Source organism: Chlamydotis macqueenii, chromosome 18 (assembly GCF_036417535.1).
Source record: "Chlamydotis macqueenii isolate bChlMac1 chromosome 18, bChlMac1.mat, whole genome shotgun sequence".
Classification (NCBI taxonomy): domain Eukaryota; kingdom Metazoa; phylum Chordata; class Aves; order Otidiformes; family Otididae; genus Chlamydotis; species Chlamydotis macqueenii.
In genome coordinates, this window is record NC_141573.1 from 8,578,064 (window position 1) to 8,598,750 (window position 20,687).

At 44.0% G+C, this 20,687-nt stretch overlaps 1 protein-coding gene across 1 annotated transcript in view; it reads right to left on the bottom strand.

The window, feature by feature from the left end:
• SHISA6 (shisa family member 6) overlaps positions 1-20,687 on the bottom strand; it is a 222,218-nt gene that overhangs the window by 14,959 nt on the left and 186,572 nt on the right. The window contains exon 4 of the mRNA XM_086762397.1: positions 3,700-3,762. Coding sequence (XP_086618523.1) covers positions 3,700-3,762 — 63 coding nt within the window. The remainder of the gene's footprint in view (positions 1-3,699; positions 3,763-20,687) is intronic.

Below are 20,687 nucleotides of genomic sequence, written 5' to 3' on the forward strand. Positions count from 1 at the left end.
ATCTGAAGTTGAAGCTGAACAGCTCAAAGAGCTAAGGTCAAATTTGCTTTTTCTTTCTTTTTTTTTTCCTGGCCCTTTGTGAGCATAGGATTTTCCTAGCCATTTTAATTTGTTTCTTTGCAGGTAAAAAAAACTGCCACAGTGATACAAAGATGTGCTTTGTGTGTGGTGCTGATAGACATTACGTGCATTCATAAAGGGTCTATCACAGTGGCAGGGAGCAGGACATAGGCAACTGGGTACCATCAGTTGATGGAAACAGACATTTACTATCCTCTCCCTTTCTCAGCTGAACAAAGACCATGCTGCTGATAGGGTTACAAAAAGTTGTTCTCAGAATGCTGTTTGGTGGAATGGCTGCCCCACTGCAAGCCTGGATCGCTCCTGCACACTATGATCCTGTTATGATTCCCAAGACCTTTGGGGAAACCAATGGGTTGGTGCCATTTGCTCTACTTTTGCAAAGGTCTAGGTGGTACAGGGAGGGGAAAGGGGAACACAGGGAACTTGGCTTTCATCCCACCTCCATGAGGAGGTTTCTTGCAGGACCCTGGCCCCAAGTCTGCCACAACTGGGTTGTGGAAAGCCTCTGCTGCTCAGTCCCAGGGTTGTATGAGCTTGGAGACTCATTGTAATGGGAATTATAGGAGAAGGGAAGAAACCTGTGAAGTTCCTATGATGGTAAGAGATGGAAGAGAGATCACCAGCCCACAGCAGCTGAGTTCTCATCCTGACAGGTATTCCAGTTTGGAACAGCTCATGCTTCCCTTCACATACACCAGGTCAAGTGCATCCTTGCTGGGAGAGGCAGCCCTTGGGGAGGCTGTGGAAAGCTCCTCCAGGCATGGAAGGGATTTCTGGCTGTTCAGGCTGAAGTGTCGCTTGTTTGGTAACAAGTCACCTGCAACTGCTGCCCTACTGGTAGCCTGAGAACCTTTCTCTGCTTGTTTTACTTCAGTTAAGGGTGAACTGAACTCAGCCCTTGTGCCGCTCAGGCTTCTTTCCCTTCTTCTGCTCCTTGCAGGTGGTGTCACTGCATGGTGAGTGCTACAGATAGGCTAAGGGACAGAGCTCACGATCATGGTGCTCAGAAGGACAGCTCATGTCTGCCTACAAATTTGCGTAATCACACAGAAAATGTACACCAATGTCCTAACCAGGAAGGGAAATAAATTAAACCTGTGGCTTTGCTGAACTCTCTCAGAATTCCAGCAGTGATTATTAATACCTCGAGCTTATTCAGTGCCTTATTTGAAAGGTCCAAATACCTTTTTAGACTCACCAAGCAATGGCTCACCAGCAGCAGCACACACGAATATAACAGACACAAGTGTCCATGACCATACGGATAACTTAGGAACAAAACATAACTCTGAATGATCCAGTTCTTTGTAGTCAGATAATCCAACTAGTTTTGTAAAACCAAACTATTAAGATACAGCAAACGCAAGAAATGTGTAGAGAAAAAAAGTGGCAGTTTCTAATCCAAGATCATCTGCCTTGATTTTTGTCTTTCAAGTATACAAAAAATAAAAGCATCTGTCAAATCCAGAGGGAAGTTTAACTGTTTTGGCATGTATTGTCACCTTGAGTTATTGAATGCAGTTGGGACCTGATGATGGAGCCACATTAAAACTTCTGGGCAGAGGCACAGGGAAAGGGGACTCATCTGGCTCTGCTGGAGCAGATCTCGGAACCCAGCATGTGTTGGATTTGAAGAACAAGCAGTAAGATTAAAGAGAAGACAAACAATTTCAACCCTATTATTCCATCTTTTTCGTCTTTTCTTTTTCTCAGTAAAGTGAAAAAAAAAAAGCAAAATAAGTCATCTGGAGCATGTTTGAGGCTGCCAATTCAGGTTCAGTAACACCCCTGCGTTGCTCAGAGGTTTACAGCTGACATTGTTTCTCCTATGATTTTTAGGAGACAGAAAAAAAAAAACAACACCCTAATAATGTAGTCTTACAACTGAAAGTAGCTTACAGACTGAGGAGCTGCCTGACCCACCCTCTAGGAAGGAGAAACACCAAAGGTTTGAGGTGACCTTTTCAAGGGCAATTGTTCTCCCACTCCTTCTTACAGCAAAGCAGCATGGAAATTTCTATACAAGAACACATAACTGTCACAAGAAATCAATTCCAGAATAGTTATGAAGTTTCACAATTAAAAACAAACGCCAGAACAAAAAAAAAGCAACAAATACAGAGATTCAGAGCTGCAAGAAGAGAGAAGCAAAGTATATTAAGATCACTTACTGGTTCTCCAGTAGAAGGAAGGTTCCAGCTGCAAATGCTGGAGGAATATCTCATATTCAAAGGGTAAAGGGTGCAGGGAAAAACAAGGACAAGACCAAGACAAAGTAGCAGCAGAAGAGGGAAGGAAGCGGAGAGGACCTGGGGGTTCATTCAGGGGCTGGACTGATTGCACAGAGACAGGAGAAACCACTGTTTCATGTGGTGGTGATGGGTCTGGATTTGGATGGAGTCAGGAAGCTGCAGGTGATTGGACTGGGTGATGTATAATTGCTATGATGCAGGGATGGACGTGTTGCCCACACTCAACTGCTAATCAGAGGCCAAGGAAATCAAAAGGAGAGAGCTAGGGCAGAGGATACAGGAGGGCTGGAGGAAGAGGGCTGGGCAGAGACAGGCTGGATAGAGACGTGCCAATAGATGTGCTGACCCATGTGCAAAGGTAAGACATTAAACTCACGGTCTTTCGGAGCTCAGCAAGAGCACTGTCAAAAGGGGCATTAACATGTATGAAACTGTTTGGGTACGAAGACCAAACCCAGGGAAGCTTTGGAGGAACTAAGGAAGGGTTGTTCTCACCCTTTAGAAGGGTGACCAGACAGGTTATAGGGGGTGATAGGCTGTCTCAGGTATCTGCAGAGGTATCACTTCTGAGGTTATGGGCACAGGCCAGTGCTGGTCCATGGGTGTAGGGATATGAAAGGTGGGCATAGAGATATGAAAGGTGCTCTGGGTTTCATAAGTTTCTAGGGCCAAAGAAATGTCACGTTGCCACAGTAAAACAAAAGGGATTTTCATGGGTGTGAGAGCAACCACTAGAACTGGTTTAGAAAGAGGCATTTCTGTTTATGAAAGTCCTGAATCCCTTCATGGTCTTTACCTATCTTACATACTAGAAGCTAGAGACACATTGTGCAGTAAGTCAGGGGCTTCAGCAGGTTATCCCAACCAGACCTACTCGAGTATGGGCTGGATAGCTTGGGTTTAGCTGTGACCTCAAACTCTGCCCAGGTATTTTGATGCCAAAATCACATCAGCGTAGGAGCCCTTGCCCCACGTTCACTGTCCTTCTAACTAATCTTAGAAATACACACAAGCAGCACTAAAAGTTGAGTGGCTTGGCTGACACTTTCTTTGGTTATCGTTTTTACTGTTTTAGCTGGTTAAATCTGACAGCACCTTGCTGATGCGGAAGGAAGAAAGGAGCAATCGGACATGGGGAAACACGAGTTTGATAGGTAAAGTTATAGAAGACTGGGCCATATTTCATTGTGAGCACTATATAAAAATATGGTCCGATGTTTAATGTTAATGGAAGCCATCATTCATGCATCATTGCCATAGGAACCTTTCTATTAACATTAAACATACTTTGATACCAGTAAATATTACTGGGTGGCAGAGGAAAGTTACAACATGTGTAATTTTGCTCTTTGTTTTCTCTTACCATGTGTAGGTGTCTGGGTGGCACTGTTTAGTATCAGGTGATTATAATTTTGTTCTTGGTCATCTGAAATTCACAGAAAAAAAAACATCCCTTTAAGAAACAGCTTAGTATACCCACTGATCTGCAGATGATAATTACAGCTCACAGTATTCACAGGAAGTCTCAGCATGATTACAGAAAGGAGAGGAAAACGCTTAAGAAAGCAGAAGACTCTTATCTAGTTCACTTAAAATTCCAGATGCAAGAAGAACATGATAATGGGAAACCGCTCCCCTTCTGCTGAGCCTGCAAATTAAAGCTATCTGCAAAGGTAAGAAGTGTTTTCAGACAGGAGCAAACCACAACCGGCGTACCAACATCAGTGGTGGAACTGCTGGAACCTCGCAGCCCCTACTCCACTGCTCCATCTCCACCCAGCATGGAGGCTTTTGGGACATTAGCCCCAGCTACCCAAAAACCACTCTCCCACTCTGGCCACAACCACAACAGCAATGTCCTGTGTGAATACAGGGAAAAATCAAAGAAGTAGCCTCATAAATACAGGAGGTAGAGTTGATCTCCCTCCCTTGAGAGGCGAGAAGCCTCTAAGACCCAATGCATTCAGCATTAAATGCACCATGCCGCAAAACAGGAGGCAAATCAATGGCAGAACGACTGCTACCATTGTGGTTAGTAAGTACCCTTCAGATTGGAAAACAACTAACTTTCTTTCTCACTGTAATAATCATCAGATGAGTAACTGCTGATAAACTTCTATCATCTTTAGTTTCCAGACAAGGCCTCAGTAAAGAATGAACTCTTTGTCCAGATCTTTACCACTCATTATGGAACTGTAGGGTGAGAAGAGATTTCAAGAAATCTTGCATCTCATGCTCTCTTGGTGCAGTATGGGCTAGTCTGATGTCTAGTCTGCTATTCTTAAAAGCCTCTCACTGATATTTCACTTTCTCCCCAGAACACCTGTTTCTTTAGGTCTTTCTTACTGCTTTTTAGGCCAAATGCTTCTTTCCTGCCTAGCAGCGACATGGAGAAAACCCCCCTTATTTCTGCAACAGCTCTTTATGACAAGGCTGTTACTATGCGCTCCCTTACCTTGTTCTTCAAGCTAAACAATGCCATTTCCTTTATGTTTCCCTATAAAACTTTTTTTTTTTGCCTTTGAGTATTCTCGTTCTAGCATCCTGTGCTCTCTCCAGTTGACCTAGATCCTTCTCAAGTCAGGAATGCAGTCTGAGACAAGTTTCTGAGCAGACACCTTACCAGTACAGAATGGACTGGCTGGATTTTTCTCAGTCATCCAAATCTTCTTCACACAATCTTGTGTCATATTTTTCATTTCCTGGTTCATGTAAACTTTGTGACCCTTTATGATTCCTTATTGAGTTTCCAAAGAACTGCTACCTGTTCAATTGTTCTTCAACAGGTACAAGGCTTTTCAGTATTCTTGTTTCAGCTCAACATGTAGCATTTTTCTCCATTTAATCAATTTATTTTCAATATATTTCTCCAATTTGTCAAGAACAGTTTAAATTCTAATTCCATCCTCTAATGGACTTGTGGTGATCCAAGCTTCATATAATCTGCAAATTTAATAAGCAAATTCCTTTTCCACCAGTAACAAAAAGACTAAATGCAGAACCACATCAGTTCCTCCTGTTCCTGATATTTACTCACCTTTTATGGTCAGCTAGCCATTATGGCATCTACCCTACACAAGTTCATTCAGAACATGGTTCTCAAATTAGTCTCAGATCACTTTCCCAGAAACTGCTGAAAATCTTGCTAAGGCCATAATCCTTAATTTAAGCTATTTCTCCCTGGCCACAAAACACAGTAAAAAAAAAAAAAAAAAAAAAAAAAATTAGCCTGACGTGATTTGTTCCTGAGAAATCCATGTTGGCTGCTACTTTATCTCACTGAAACCTCATCTCCCTGCACCGCACGCTGAATGTCAGTGTACAGCCAGGATTAAAATCAGAGGTTATTTATTTGGATGACAAGAGACTGGACACCTTAGCTTGCTTACTTCTCCATCTAGAAAATCAGCACTCATTATATACACAGCCAGCTGAAAATGTAGAAAGGATATTAACCTGGCTACCAGTATGTGATGAGCAAGTCTTGAAAGGAGACCAAATTCACACAGACAACTAAAATGCCCTTGAAGAACTGGCCCACAGGTCTCCTAACTTAGAATTTTCCCTTGGATCCTCCAGTGCTCGTTACTTTTAGCAAGCAAAAATCCTGCACAAACTACTTTTGTACCTTTACTTCAGTTTATCTTCCTCCATATTGTTTAATTTCACTTTAACATGAAAACTGGACTGAAGGATGGGTGGGAGAAATAAAAAACGGGATATTTCTGGAATTCCTGTAACTGTATGCAGGTTTTTTTCAAATTTTGAATCAGATGGGACACTTTCCATCTAGTTTCCAGCAAGCATGATACAGAACTCTGCTCACTGATTTATACATTTTAACTGTTTCTGGAGTTCAAACAAACCTTTTCAGCAATATGATTTTAAAAGACTGCGTGTGATGGTAAGTCTGATACATGCCTAAAAGAAATAGTTGCAGTATTTTAAGTCTTCATTACCAAAACCACAATATGCTTTAAATCTTAACTGAATCATCTGGCTTCAACTCCTATTAGATCTTTTGGTTTTTTGTTTTTTTTTTTTTTCAGAACTAAGAAAACACTTTCTTACTAGAAAATTCTTCCACATGTAGATATTTCTAGATCATTAGGCTTGTCAATCAGCAACTTGATTATTTTCTTAGACAATCTAAATATTCTGTGCTTCTGAAAAGCTGTGAGGCTAAGGTCTGGGTCAGTATATATAGATTTAATCACTCAGTTCATGACACTGTCAAGCAGAAATGTGTTTTGAATATTACTCTTAGACTGGTGTTTAGTCATTATACCCAGGAACAGAGCTGCTAGGACTGCCAGACACAGCTTCGGAGAGATCTCCTCTATGTAGAATTTTTTGGCTTTTAGGTTACAAAGGCAGCTGATCTGTACAGTGTACATTAGGGATGTCTGTGTCTCAAGAACAACTATTTCTCTCTTACTGTTGTTTTTCTGTTATCAAGTTCATAGAATCACAGAATCACTGAGGCTGGAGGCACCTCTGCAGATAACCTAGTTCACCTCCTTGCTCAAAGCAGGGTCAGCTAGAGCGGGTTGCCCAGGTCCACATTCACTAGGGTTTTGAATATCTTGAAGGATGGAAAATCTAAATCCTCTTCCAGTGTTCAACTATTCTCACAGTAATAAAGTCTTTTCTTATTTTTACATGGAATTTTCTGCATTACAATTTGTCCTCATTGCCCCTTGTCCTGTCACTGGGTGCCACCGAGAAGAGTTTGGGTCTATCTTCTTTACTTACCCATCAGTTGTGTACATACATTGATCAGATCCCCCTGAGCCTTCTCTTCTCCAGGCTGAAAAGACCCAGATCTCAGCCTCTCCCATTGCAACAGATGCTCCAGTCCCTTAAACATCTTCCTGGCCTTTCTCTGGATCTACTCTACTTTGTTTGTCTCTCTCCTGTACTGGAGAGCCCATCACCACTCCCAGCACTACAGATGTTTCTCACCAGTACCGAGCAGAGGGGAAGGATCACCTCCCTTTGGCTGCTGGCAGCAGCATCCTGCAGTCCAGGATGCTGGAGGCCGCCTTTGCCACAAGGGCACATTGCTACCTCGTGTTTAACTTGAGGTCCATCACACATTTTATTGGTTATTTTTACCGACCGCTTATTAGCTTATTTATAAGTTATTAGATCTATTTTTAAAAATTGAAAACAAGGTAGCGAGTAATGAGCCTGCTGTATTTTTTTGGTGACCTCTCTGTGACATTTGCAGCTGATAAGTTCATTGAGCATGACCGAATGGCTATACAGCCACTGCTCTCCTGAAAGCCTTAGAAAGTGGGGTGTCTTCCCAGGAGGTCTCCATCCTTCAACGTGCTTTGCATAGTAGCCTGTGGTTCCTATGATAATCCCTCTGGGTCTCAGCCAGGCGTAGGGCTGCGGTCATGCAGGGAAGCTAAGGACAGCAAGGACTTCCAGCCTGGCTACAGCAAAGCTAATTTACAAATCAAACTGCAGAAAACATCCAAACATCAGAAATACTTGTCCTCTTCTCAAATAATGTTGCTTACACGCTACAGGAGCTGGTTACACAAAGATGGAGACAGTTGTGGGTGTGAAAAGCAAGCAGTTAAAACAGTAGCAAAAGTAACTTTAACACATTAATTGTTATAGAAGGGAAACAGCAGAGATTTCTCTCTCCTGAAAACACAGAGCACTCCCATGCATGCACTCACTCTCACAACCCCACCTCTGGGTGAAATTGTGTTTTCACTGAGGACAATTACACCTGCATCTGCATGAACAGGAACTATTGTCTTCTGATTCTGATCAGCTTTCCATTTCACCCCCAGTACTTTCACTTTCTCTTTCCCCTTCCGTTCCCTGTAAAAAGCTCAGGGAAGGGAGGCTTTGAGGCTACTGCTTAAGAAACAGCATCCAAAACAGTCAGACTCCAAATTATTGGCACATTGATGTGACTGAGCTAATCAGGCATCTGAATGCAGCACTGGGCTTCATTTACCACTTCTGTAGCCTATTGCAAACACTTCCTAAACAATAAAATGCTTTAAAATGATGGTTGAGTCTTCCTGCACCTCTTCAGGTTTAACAAGATAATGCTGTTAATTGTGAAGTGCCAGTTAGGCAGAAGAACATCTATTGTAGAGACAAGGATCTGAGTTCAGCGCTATTTACTCAGAAACTCCATCAGGGAAACAAAGGATTCACAGGGCTCTGAACTACCAGATCACAATATGAAATTTCTGAGCACAGCTGGAGAAGTGATCAGACACAATAACCAGCAGAAAGAATCAGACATTTTACTGGCACAGAAGGGAAGCCAGTGCTCACAGCCCCTTTGCAGTCCAGGATAAGACAAGTGGATAGATGGGGTCTTTAAGGACTTCAGGTTTCTTTCCAAAGGAAATGGGTTCACAGAGTAAGAACAGAACAAAATGCTGCATCTCACATTATTATAAGCATTCAAGGCCAGGTTGGATGAGGCTCTGAGCAACCTCATCTGGTTGGAGATGTTCCTGCTCCTTGCAGGGGGGTTGGACTAGATGATCTTTGAAGGTCCCTTCCAACCCAAACCATTCTCTGATTCTATGGTATCTGTGGTCTATATGTGAAACCAGCAACCACAGCTCTGGGAGATACAACTTTGCACCCATGTGGGGAAGGGCACTCTGTGATGGGATGCATTTATGAAAGGAGAAGGGAAGATGCTGTTGAAGGGGATGAGAAGATTGAAGGGAGAAAGAGAAGTCTGCAGGTACTGGGAAATGCTAAGGGACAAATTTCTGCCTAGATGGCCTTGCTGCCATGCTGAGGTGGTCCTTCTGCTCCAGCTACCAATCTACCTAAGCACTCCAGAAGCTCTCAGTGCTGAGGTAGGATCCACCAGTAAGTATGTGCCTAGCTTAGAGTGCAGTGAAACTAGCCCAAAAGTAGGCTGCTGCCCACAGGAGCAGGGCAGCTCCATCTCCGTATCCCTGCAGAGGAGCCTGTTTGTCCCACAAGCCCTTGGGGAAGCGTCTCAGCTGAACACGCAACACACAGTACGTTCAACCAGAGCAGTCCCCAACCAGGCTCCCCACTCTGCACCTCCATGGCCCCCAGTGCCAGCACCATGGGCCCTACCACCCTACTTCTGCTGCTGGCAGTGGTATCTTGGCCCCTGAAAAGGAGAAATCTTCTTCTAAGTTCAGTGCCTAGGAAAGCAAATGAGCCTGTGCACCACCACTGAGTCCTCCCTCTCTCTCTTCTCCCTATCACTGCCTCACACTTCTCCATGGAGGTGACACATAGATGGCCCGGCAGCCCAGCATGGTCAGACTAGTCATCGTCTGAAGGAAGAGGTGGTTTCTGTGTGCCTGGAGTGAGGGCTCAGGCAGCTGTGTGACAGAAGTTCAGGCCATCTCCTAAACTTCCTCCAAAGCCTCTCTCCTTAGTGTCCCCAACCTGTGCTTGAAGATAGAGAGGAGAGATCCCTCTAATAAGTCCTGAAATTTCACTGAGAGCACACGTGCATTTTTGAAAAGAGTCTGGTGCCAGCCATGGCATCTAATGATTGATTTCAAGAAGCTCAATCATCTTTTCCACAAAGGACGATAAAACACAAAGCTATTATTTTTCCCAGTGAACATGCAGAGTGTTTTATGGTCCTGCAGCAGCTGAGCAATTGGCGTTGGGGTAACACGAACTCCCTCAGACGTCTCTGGGCAATGGGCGCCATGAGTGCTCAGAGCACATCAGCCCCCAAAGAGTTCCCATTGCACTTCTTATCCAGGAGATCCTCTTAAGAAACAATATTTTTGCATAAGGACTTTTAGGTACTTGGTTTTAGTCTTCTCTAGGGTATATTTTTTCAGTCACAGGGATTTTGCATGTGTTTATTGTTAATAAAAACTAGATTTATTGTGTTCTATAATGGAAAAAATGGCAAGTGTCAGATTATGAAAAGAAAATGCTGTATTTTCCAGTCTGTCTTTCCTAATAAAGTTCCTTATAAAAACCGTAAAGCAAGGATATTTTTAATATATGCCAACTATATTACTGATATATGATAGTTCTGACTGTCATGCAGTATTTTGCATTAGTTTTACGGTATTTATTAAAGCACTGGGAACTGCTCTGAAGTCTATAGTCAACAGGACCAAAGAAATGTGCTAAACGGGAGCAATCAGCCTATGAAATACAATTCCTTGCCTTCTGCCCCTCTGGTCTTTTCAGCAATCTCAGCATTTGCCTACCTTCACCCTTATTTCCCAGCTGAGATTTTCAGAGAAGGATGGAACAAGCCCTTTATTTTTCTGATGACAAGATAACTGTTTGGCATCTGCATTAATGAAGAGAAAATCCCTTTCAAGGGCTAATCTTCCAGAGTACTTAAACACGACAAAAGACTTCAGGCTTTAGGAACTGAGAGAAATGCATATCCCAAAGGCAAGGAGGAAAGCAGACCAAAAACTGGTGATGAGAATGTAAATACTTTCAGTATAAAGCTACCCATTTATCATCTGCCTGCCCTCCTCCGGCATTTTCTACTCACAATTTGTAGTCCAGAGGTGAACACTTGAGCAAACGTCCTTTACCTGCTGAGCAGGGTGCCTGGGCAAGGGGAGCAGGCAGCAACCCTTTGTTGTACAAAGCCTTTTCCCATTAGTTTAGACTGGGCTGAGATGGTGGCAGACACTGGGAGCCATGACAGGGAACTGGGGAGGTGAAGCCCACGCACCCCTCCTAAGGGAGAACTCTGCAGAGCCTTACCAAAGGTGATGAGCATCTCACTACTCAGCCTAATAGATCATTAAATCCCAGCTGTCTTTCGTGTACATTAGCCAATAGCTAATTACTTTATACTTCTATGCTGTGAATACCCTGCTTGCAGAGTGTTTCTGCACCTGGCTAACGATACCCCAACAACCTGACCCCTAAAAATGGGACTGTAGGAAGGGGCACCATAGACAAAAAACCAAAATTAAGCTACTAGTAAAGTCAGCATGTCAGCTATTAAAAATGTTGGAAATGCCAACTTAAAGGCTGTCCCTGAACCCTTAATTTGATATTCATTATGTCAGGTTTTTGTTCTACCATTCCAGTCTATTTTTCAACTGTAATCCTGTGACTCATTCATTGAACAGGATGCTCAGGGAATAAGGCAGCTATTCAAGAGTTATTTTAATCCTCATTAAGCGGTGAATGGCCCTGTTCTTTAGTATCCCACGCCATCCAAATCCTGCACTGACTATGGAACTGTGATTTTCCACGCAGGCTTTCCTCTAGCGCTCATCGAAGTCTCACAAAGAGCTTCCAGCCTCCCGTCGCAGGCCGGGTGGGATCTGTCAGCCTCAGATTTAAGCTGAGCCAGAGAGTAATTGTACTTGCATCTGCAAGGTTTTATTACTTTTGAGGAACAGGCATGGAACACTCAGGTCAGGCTTTTCAGATCACACAGGGGATTTTTAATGGGATTTTGCAAGCATAAATCAGATGCTAATTAATCATACCACTTTTATGGGGAAGGTAAGGCAGGTGCAACTGTTCCTGGTTTACATGTGGGGAAAATGATGAAGGCAGATGGAATCACTTCCCCGTGGCCACACAGTAACAGGAGGAGGACTGGAAATGCTCCCCCCAGCCCAGTTCAACCCCAGGCTTGCCCATCCCTCCCCTGCCAGCCGCAGGAGCACGCTCTGCCCGGCTACGGCTGTGGCAGCTTGCTGGAGCTCAATGCTTCCCAAAATCATATTGCAAGTGTTTGAAACTTAAGGAACAAGAAACCAAAGTGATTTTGAGAGGCTCTGATTAACCAACAAGCCCAGGCTTTTTCCAAGAAGCCCTTCCCCTTGCCGCCTCCCCGAGCTGTCATCCATCTCGTGCTTCCCACATCTTGGAACTGCTGCGAGCATCCCTCACTGCCCAGCAGTGACTCACGCCCAGAGATACTCTGTCCAAGCACAGCCTAAGACAGATATTTTATTTGGAAAATATCCATCCAGTAACTAAAAACGGTGTGAGTTAAGATTTCATGGGAAACTTCAACTCGGTCATTTGCTGCTTTTTATCCTCTTGTTTTTACAGTTTAAATGGGAGTCTTTCTAAACTGTAAATACTTACACATAGTTACAGGCAGAGTATAGTCTACCCAGAAAATGAATGAAATGGCAGAAACCATCGCTCTGAGTGATGAACTTGCTCTAACTGAGAAAGTTTCTGATGGAAAGCTGTAATTTTTCTGTTGGACTTGCTACAGCATTTCTTATCAGTAGGGTTTGTTTTTTTTTTAATTTGAGTGTCCATGTATATCTACAGGCATGTAACACAAGAGTGCATGTAGATGCTGATGTGTATATGTATGTACCACCTGGTTCTCATGGCAGAGAAGCAGAGCGTAGGTGGGGAGAGGGGTCTTTTCACTTCTTTATCTTTGTAACTTTGCAACAGGCATATATGTGAATTGCATCTGTAACAGCTTCACAGCAATGGGTATTGTTCATTCGTTATTTTAAGACTATAGGAGATGAAGGCTTAAAAGAACTGTAAAAGATTAAGGAGAAGGTGAATGTACAGCCACAGCTGGAAACTACACAGCTGCACTGGGCACTGAACTTCTGGAGGTTACTTCTGACTGCTTCAGAAAACCGGGATGGCCCACTAAACTATGCCAAAAACCAGGTGGAAAATAATCCTTCTCCCCCAAACATCTGAGTAAAGATGGGTAGCACAAAGAGGATTGTCTCACACAGCAAGGCTTCAAGTTCACTCACAAAAACAAGTCTCCTCTGTTGGAAGCATGAACAACACTCATTCACAGTGGGTTCTCTTCCTCCCACACACACCTTGTACCCAGTGATGGAACAAGAACCACGTAAACTGTGCCCACCCATGAGCTCCCTACACACAAGCACAACTCTCCTTCACCGCGCGTTTCTGTAGGTACTCGCTGACTCTTTCAAAAGCATCAAAGTGCCAAACTGCAAAAGCAAACTGTCTGGAAGAGCTGGGTATGAGGAAAATACAACTTTTGGTTTTGAGCAACTGCAGCTAAAATGTACACCCACAGAAAAACAAAACCACAAGAAGAATTTTTCCCAATCTTGGCTAAAATGTTATTTTAAAAACCAGCAACACTGCTGTGAAGATAAAGGTTACACAGAGCTCCAAATATCTCTCTCCAAGGAAACTGGTACGTTTTGAAGCATCTTTGGAAAGGCTGTTTTCTTAATGAAGAAGTATTTTTTTCCTTTGTGTAGACAGTGGACTATGAGGTCTATCAAAAAGGGCAGTTTTTTCCCATGTTAACAGAGCCTTGCTAGGCTCACTAGCAGGAGGCTCTGGAAGAGAGATATGTCCTGCATGGGAATTTCTCAACAGCAATACCTCTGCTTTTAGAGAGCAGTAACTATGATGATCCCCACACCTCCAAATGGGAATGTTTGAACTCACTTTTAATCCAGAGCTTCAAATGTCTCCATAGCATTTCATATTTTATTTGCTCTGATTTTCTTTGGTTTTAATTTACTTTGTGTTGTCCTTTCTTCCACGTTCCAGTATAAATCAGGAAAAAGAAGTGGTGAAATGAATAGAAGAAATCCAGAGGAAGAGAAAGAACAAGGATTTTCGGGGAGGGAAAGCTCTGCACGGCTAGTGGCAAATCCCACAGGACAAACTTAGCTGGTGTTGACAGTCAGTGTCTGGGATCCCCTCTGTGTTTGAGAACTTCACACTGACTTCCCAAACACAAAGTAATTAGGTAAATATGGACCGATTTTCTCAAAAATCAAACAGCTGAGCAGGCTGCATGACTAATGGTAGGCAGCAATGCACAAACAGCATCTGGGGGAGCAGTCCTGGATGCTAACCTTTGGGAACACATCTAAAATGTGCAGATCGCGGCAAAAACATATGGTCAGAGTAGAACAAAATGTGGCCTTTAAAGGGCGTTTCTGAAGATGAAGTTGATTTTAGAAGATATAAATAGTATGGGTTTGTAAAGCAGGATTAGTTAAATGTAATCTTTCATGGAACACAGCCAGCTATTGCACATTCAGAGTGGAGAGATAATTATGCTAATACCTTTGGAAGAAACACATGGTCGTTTTTAACCCCAAGGTACTGGCAGGAAGGAGAAGGAAAGGGAACACAAAGTCCTCCCCCTATTTTTCCCCTCTTTCATGAAGAATAAAGAGAAACAAAAAGGGAGGATGGAATAACTGCAAGAAGGGCTCTCTTGTGAGTCTGCTGGGGCTGGACCGCGCTCCCACTTTGAGAGCAGAAGTCAAAGACCTTGTTCGCTGCTGTACCTTAGGCAACAGCCAGGGGTGCCTGCCTGTCCCATCTTGTTCGCTCTTTATACTGAAAAGACACAAGATTTAGCACAAAGGTAAAAGCAGAAGCCTCCTTGCTTGTTACACTCCAAGAAAAAGAAAGAAAAAATCATTCACAGAGAAAAAAAAAAAATCTTATTTGGGTTCCCACAGAACCAAACGGCTCAGGCCAGGTGCTTGTCCTGTCACCCAGGGAATTACGGGAGGATGCCCAGACACCGGAGTGGGGAGGGTGGGCTGCCAGCCTGCACGGAGTAGAGCGCAGTAGGGCTTTTCCAGCCCCCGATCTGGCTTAGGAGTGATAAACGTGCCACGTTATAAACAACGTGAGGATCAAGATAAGCAGACTCTTAACTCGTCAACTGGTTTTAAATCACTCTCAAGTCATAGAAATTCACTTGCTCTTAATCTAGCAGCAAGACATGGGTGGCCTGAAGGCATCAGGACAGAGAAGGAGGGATCTCCTCTTTGCATGGCACAGCTCTGGTAGGGGCTGGGAACACGAACACGTGTGTCAGGATTGTTTTAAGTTTATTTTCTCCTTCTCCTGATTTCTGGCATTTCCTGTTCCTAGATGCAGGACTTCTTTGCGTGCTTATTTACTGCTGAACATGGCTGTGAGCCAGAACTGTGGAGACAATTAAGATCCAGATACAATCCAACACCCATCATATTCTTAACTTTAGACGTGTAAGCGAAATCACTAGCGCTAATCAAACACTTAAGATGAACCCTGGGCATAAGTGCTCCATTAAGGCACAAAGAGAGTGACACTATGTTAAGGAAGAACTAAAAGCTCTATTTAAATCCATCCCTAATCCTAGCAGCCATTAAGCAGATGGTTAACTTTAAGCATCTGCTTAAGTCTAGCTGAAGTCACATTAAACAGCGGCTTTCAAAATAGCACTTCTGTAGAAATATCTGCGTATGACAGTGTAAAAATCTAGCTTTATACTATTAATACCTTTTCTGTTCTTGCACTGTTTCCATTCCATCAGAGTTGCTGTGGGAGAAGGTGACACACGCTCTTTGAAGGAGCTGGGAGCAGATGTACTAGCTCTGACCACCAGCAGCGCGATTTTCCTTGTATGAAACACAGATCCTGGGATAGTTCACGCATGCTTATTATTTTAATTTATTAAGAATAAATATTTAATTAAAAACTAATTTTCCATATGTTGTAATTAGAATTTTCTGCTTGGTTAATTCTAAACCAGCTGAAATTAATTGTTTAAAATATTTAAAAATTTTTTTTTCTATATTTGTAAGTCTCAGAGCAACTTAGCTGTTGGGAAAATTGGATTGCTCTTAAAGGGGGAAAAAAAAATAATTTTAAATGAGAAAATCTGGACATGCTTAGAAGAACTTGCTTTCTTTTTTTTAGGAAAGCAGGATGGAGGGTTACACAAGCAGGGGCTGAGCTTGATCTCTCTGTATGTTCGGTATCGGCCTTACACAGACGTTAAAGCCCAGCTAGTCCAGGAAACCTGCCTTGATTTCAGCGTAACAAACTCCTTGGTACACTGAATGGTCTCTAAATAATTAATCTGACTATATTGACAATAAGATACGGTATTTATCATATATTTAGCTTTGCTCTTATTTTGGAAAATCCTACTATAACTGCTGAAGTAATACCTTAAAAGTAATACCACTACTTGTTGCATCCCGCTACGTCTTTCCATAGAAAATGAGCATCCCCTGAAACAAATGCTTGTGTGTCCAATTGTCCCAGTTTTAGCAGAAGTGTGGCATTTTATCATAAATATTTAAAGCACCAGGTTCTTGAATCATTTGATTAGGTAGGAATTTCATCTGCTTCTTCATTAAAGGGAGATTGCTGCCTCCTTCTTTGTGAAGAAGATGCAGCAACAGCACGTTGCACCGTTGCACCTTGAAGGCCCTGAAGGCAAAAGGCAAACAAACGACACCAACATTTATTTATTTTGAACCCGTGGTTTTTAATCCAACCTCAGATTTGTTTTCAGATCTCATTTGTGGTTTCTTTAACAGGTGTGGTTGGCAATATTGAGACTCCCCTGATAACTTACGCAATATTTACTGCGTTTCTGTATTGAAACCTGGCAATATGGCAGAGTACAGTATTTATAGCAGTATGAACTACTCTCCTGCAGGTACAGCAATTTCTATTTATTTACTCACTCACTGCCTTTCATGGGAATACTTATGTTAGTAAATTTGATGCTCAGCTATGCTTGCTGGAACATAGCTTTTTATTGTTGGGGTTTTTTTTAATTTTATTTCTGCACCAAGCTCACCAAGGCCAAGCAAAACAGTTCTGTGGTCGTATCAACTGGATGTAAGTGGGTGGTGCCACTGAAGGTGGTGGTCTTGCTCCCTCCTCAGCCTTCAGACACGTGATTCTTTTGCCCCTCTTGTGCCCGCGTTAGTGTACATATGACCTTGCAGAAAATTTTCTCTGCTTTTTTTTTAGTTTTTGGCCAGATTGGGTTCCCTGATCTCACTTTCTGTACAAAGGTGGGAAGCAGGGTGAGCAGATGGAGATGGGAATCAGGATGCAGCTGCCCTTCCAGAGGTGAATAACATTTCCATCAGATTGAAGGGACTGGGATGATGAGCTAAGTTACTGGTTTACTTCAGTATTTCTGGTCCAAATGTGAAGCTGCTACAGGAACAAAACTTCCATAAGCACATGGCCTGTGTCATCACAGTAAAGATCATGACTACATTTCAAGGATGACCCTGTAGCTGGAGGAAAATCCAGGCCCAGTTGCACCAAAGCATTTCAGATGAACCAAAGCATTTCAGAAGAAGCAAAGAAGTCCAACATCGTCCTTCTGAATGTGGCAAGCAGTCCTGCCTGTAGCCTTTGGGTCAAATACCCCCGAGACACGGGATCCCTAGCAATCACTTGCTTATTGCGAGGGCTGTCCCTGGAGAAGGGGAACAGTAAAGATGTGAAACAGAAGACAAAGAAAGCTGAACTACAGATGGAGGCAAGCAAGGTGTGCCAGGATGGTAGGACTGCAAAAGGCTTGTAACAGAACCACACCAACCACTGCCTCCGCCCTGTGCAAGCCCCTCTCTATAGCACTCAACTGAAAAATGATCATGCAAGTAAGTTATGGGTTGAATTTAAATGAAAGCACTTCACTGAAGTAATCTCATGGGGAGACATCTAGAGTGATATTTAGATAACAAATGTGGCTGTCCTCTGTGCTGGTCTGGACTCCTTTCAAAGTCCACAGAGACAAACACTGTGGGCACATCCTGCTTCTCATCCAAGAGCCAAAGCAAATCACCAAGTCAAGCTGTAGATATATGGACATCCCTCTTTCTCCCTATTGACTCTAAAAGACCTCCAGAGCCTGTGGGAAATTCCTTACCTATTTTTTTAGGCTGAGAAACCAGGAAAAGGAAGGGGAGAATTTCCCTGACTAGCAAAGTGGTCTTTGCAGGATGCAATAATAATGTTCAAGACATTTTCCCAATGCAGAGAAGGGGTTTTTTATATTCTCCTTTTTCCCTATTTTACTCTCCATCTGCTTTCCCCTTCCAATGCTGTGGTAAGTTGCTGTCCAGATGGTGCTGACACACTGCAGTGTATGCAGTCCAGATGCGAGGCATGTCCCCTGAGGAAGGTGACTCCTTCTGCACCAAGAGATGAGCTGCAAAACTTACTGGGCAGGCACTTCTAAAAGAGGAGACCTAGCTCCTGGGCAGCCAGGGAGGAGAAATCTCAGCAGGAGGTAATGTTATCTAAAATCCCTATATGTAAACAACTGAAAAAACAGAGACAGATACTTGGTTGTTACTCCAGGTCTTTGTCAAAGACCAAACAATTGCAGGTCATGAAAGCCATGAGTGTGTGAAGCTATTCCTGGGGAAAAACTGAAGCAGCAAGAGGGAGGCATCTCTTTGGCACTGATCACATTCAATATGCTATATGCTTGTGGACGTGCTCCAGTACAGCCAGCATGACACTGTCCTCTCCTTAGCACTGCTGTCCAGACTATGGGACTGAGATCTGCTTAATGAGGTAGATCTCACTGATGTACAGACACACAATTGCTAACAAAACGGCAGGTCCACCAGACCTACTGGCAAGTACCTCTGAGATGCTTTTCCCATCCTGTAGTTCACCTGGTCCACCACTAACTCAGAGCCTGGAAAGCCTGTCTGAGTTAGTTAGCCCTGTGCTGTCTGAGCTAGTAATTCCAGCTGCTTTCCTTGTGCAAAACATTTGAAAATCAGTGTGCTGGTGGCCACTGCCACTTAACCTGGCATCTTCAGGAGACATCAGACTTCCTCACACCTTGTGTTTTATGATATCAATTCTTTTTCCTTCTGCAGTCCTGTCTCCCCACTCCTTCATGCTGAGCCAGTGTGGGGAACTAGACTAGACTAGGGCAGTGATCAACCACAATTATTTTTCATAGCTGGATCAGTCCTGCATTTTAGCTGACCACAGGCATTCTGCAAAGGGGGTGAAAGGCAAGGCTGAAGCTGCACTTGTTGCACCTAAGCATTGAAAACCCACAAACTTAGAAAAGTGAGGCTGCACAGACGGCTGCGAGCTGAAATCAGCTGACCACCAGCCTGTCCTCAGTAACGAACACACTTGATGCGATCAGCTGTCTTAAATACAGACATTTCAGCTGTGATCATGTTTCACGGCTCACGGGCCAGGGTCTCAACATGGCAAAGCAGTCCTAATTCAGCTGCAGGTGCACAGCAGAGAAGTGTCCATTAGATGGCAAGCTCCTCTCTGCCACGGGATGCGCTCCAGCCATGTGCATCTGCCCATCTGCCTGGCTTAGGGCATGTGTCTGGGGAAAAGAGACTTGGCAGTGCCACGCACTAGGTGTGGCATGGGGAAAAAAAAATATTCTAAGGATTATACAGCAGTAAACGCTTGGATAGAAATGTAAAATCAGCGTCCTTGACGGCTGCCCCCAATCTGAGCCAACATCTGTCACAGGGGACGGCGTCTGGGCTCTAAGAGCCACTTCCCATCTGCTCAGTGGTTTTCTTGCTCAGTTTTGGTGCAGGGTTTCAGCCAAGCTACGACGGCTGAGAGCAGCTTCTTTGCCAACCCGTGGCCTTGCAGGCTGGGCTCCCCTGGACACTGTCAGCCCTGTTCCATAAAAAACCTGCAAGACCACCACTGCATCATTGCAAAAGCCCCCTCTTGCAGGGGACGTGTCTTACACCAGCCATCTAACATCCAGACCAATGCATTAACCATGCTCAGACCACTCCATGGCCTGGGACGCTACTTTCCTGAGACATTCACGCATTTCCACATTACCCTGCCATGCCTACTTGTTATCCGTAACGCTCGGGGTGCTTTGTGAAGCAGACCAGGTATCACCCCCCCTAGCCCAGCCATGGGGTTACAAGCACTGGGCAGTCCGTGGTGGGCCCCAGCACTGGAGTGCACTGAACGCAGAGCTTTCCTAGTTGCTTTCCAGGAAGAGCAGCCCCACATTGTGGGGCTGCTGCACCCTAAAAGCTAAGAGGGTGCTCGGGCAGCCTGCAGAAAAGGGGAGAGGAATTTCTGAGGAGAGCCCTCTCCTCATCACCTTTACCCACCCCAAAACTCCCACAGGAAGGTAAAGGCACCCAACAGTGCTTTCATCTGCATTTGAAAGAGAAAGGCCTGTGCCCCGGTAAGCAGGAGCACAACTCAGAAGGGCTAATGTAATTGCTTTGCCTTTTCCATCAGGGAAAGTTCATTGAAAGTCTGATCTCATCTCTCCCTCCTCCTCCCAAATCTTTCCCAGAAAGGATGTCGGGAGGGATGTCTGCAGCCCTGACATCCAGGAACAAGTCCACCAGTGCTGTGCGGCCCCTCCAAAACACTCAGGTTGTGCCGAAGCCCCAGATTTGCCACCCTACCCGAGAAGGACCTTGCACAAACACCGTCTGTGGGCTGAGCTGGCAAACGCGAGGAGAGTCTCAAGCACCCCGCGCAGCAGAAGGGTCACAGGAAAGCTTCTGCCTGGAGCCGGTGGCCAGAGCAAAGGGGTTATGGTGTGGATCGGTGGCTCTGGGACATTTGTAATTTCCACAA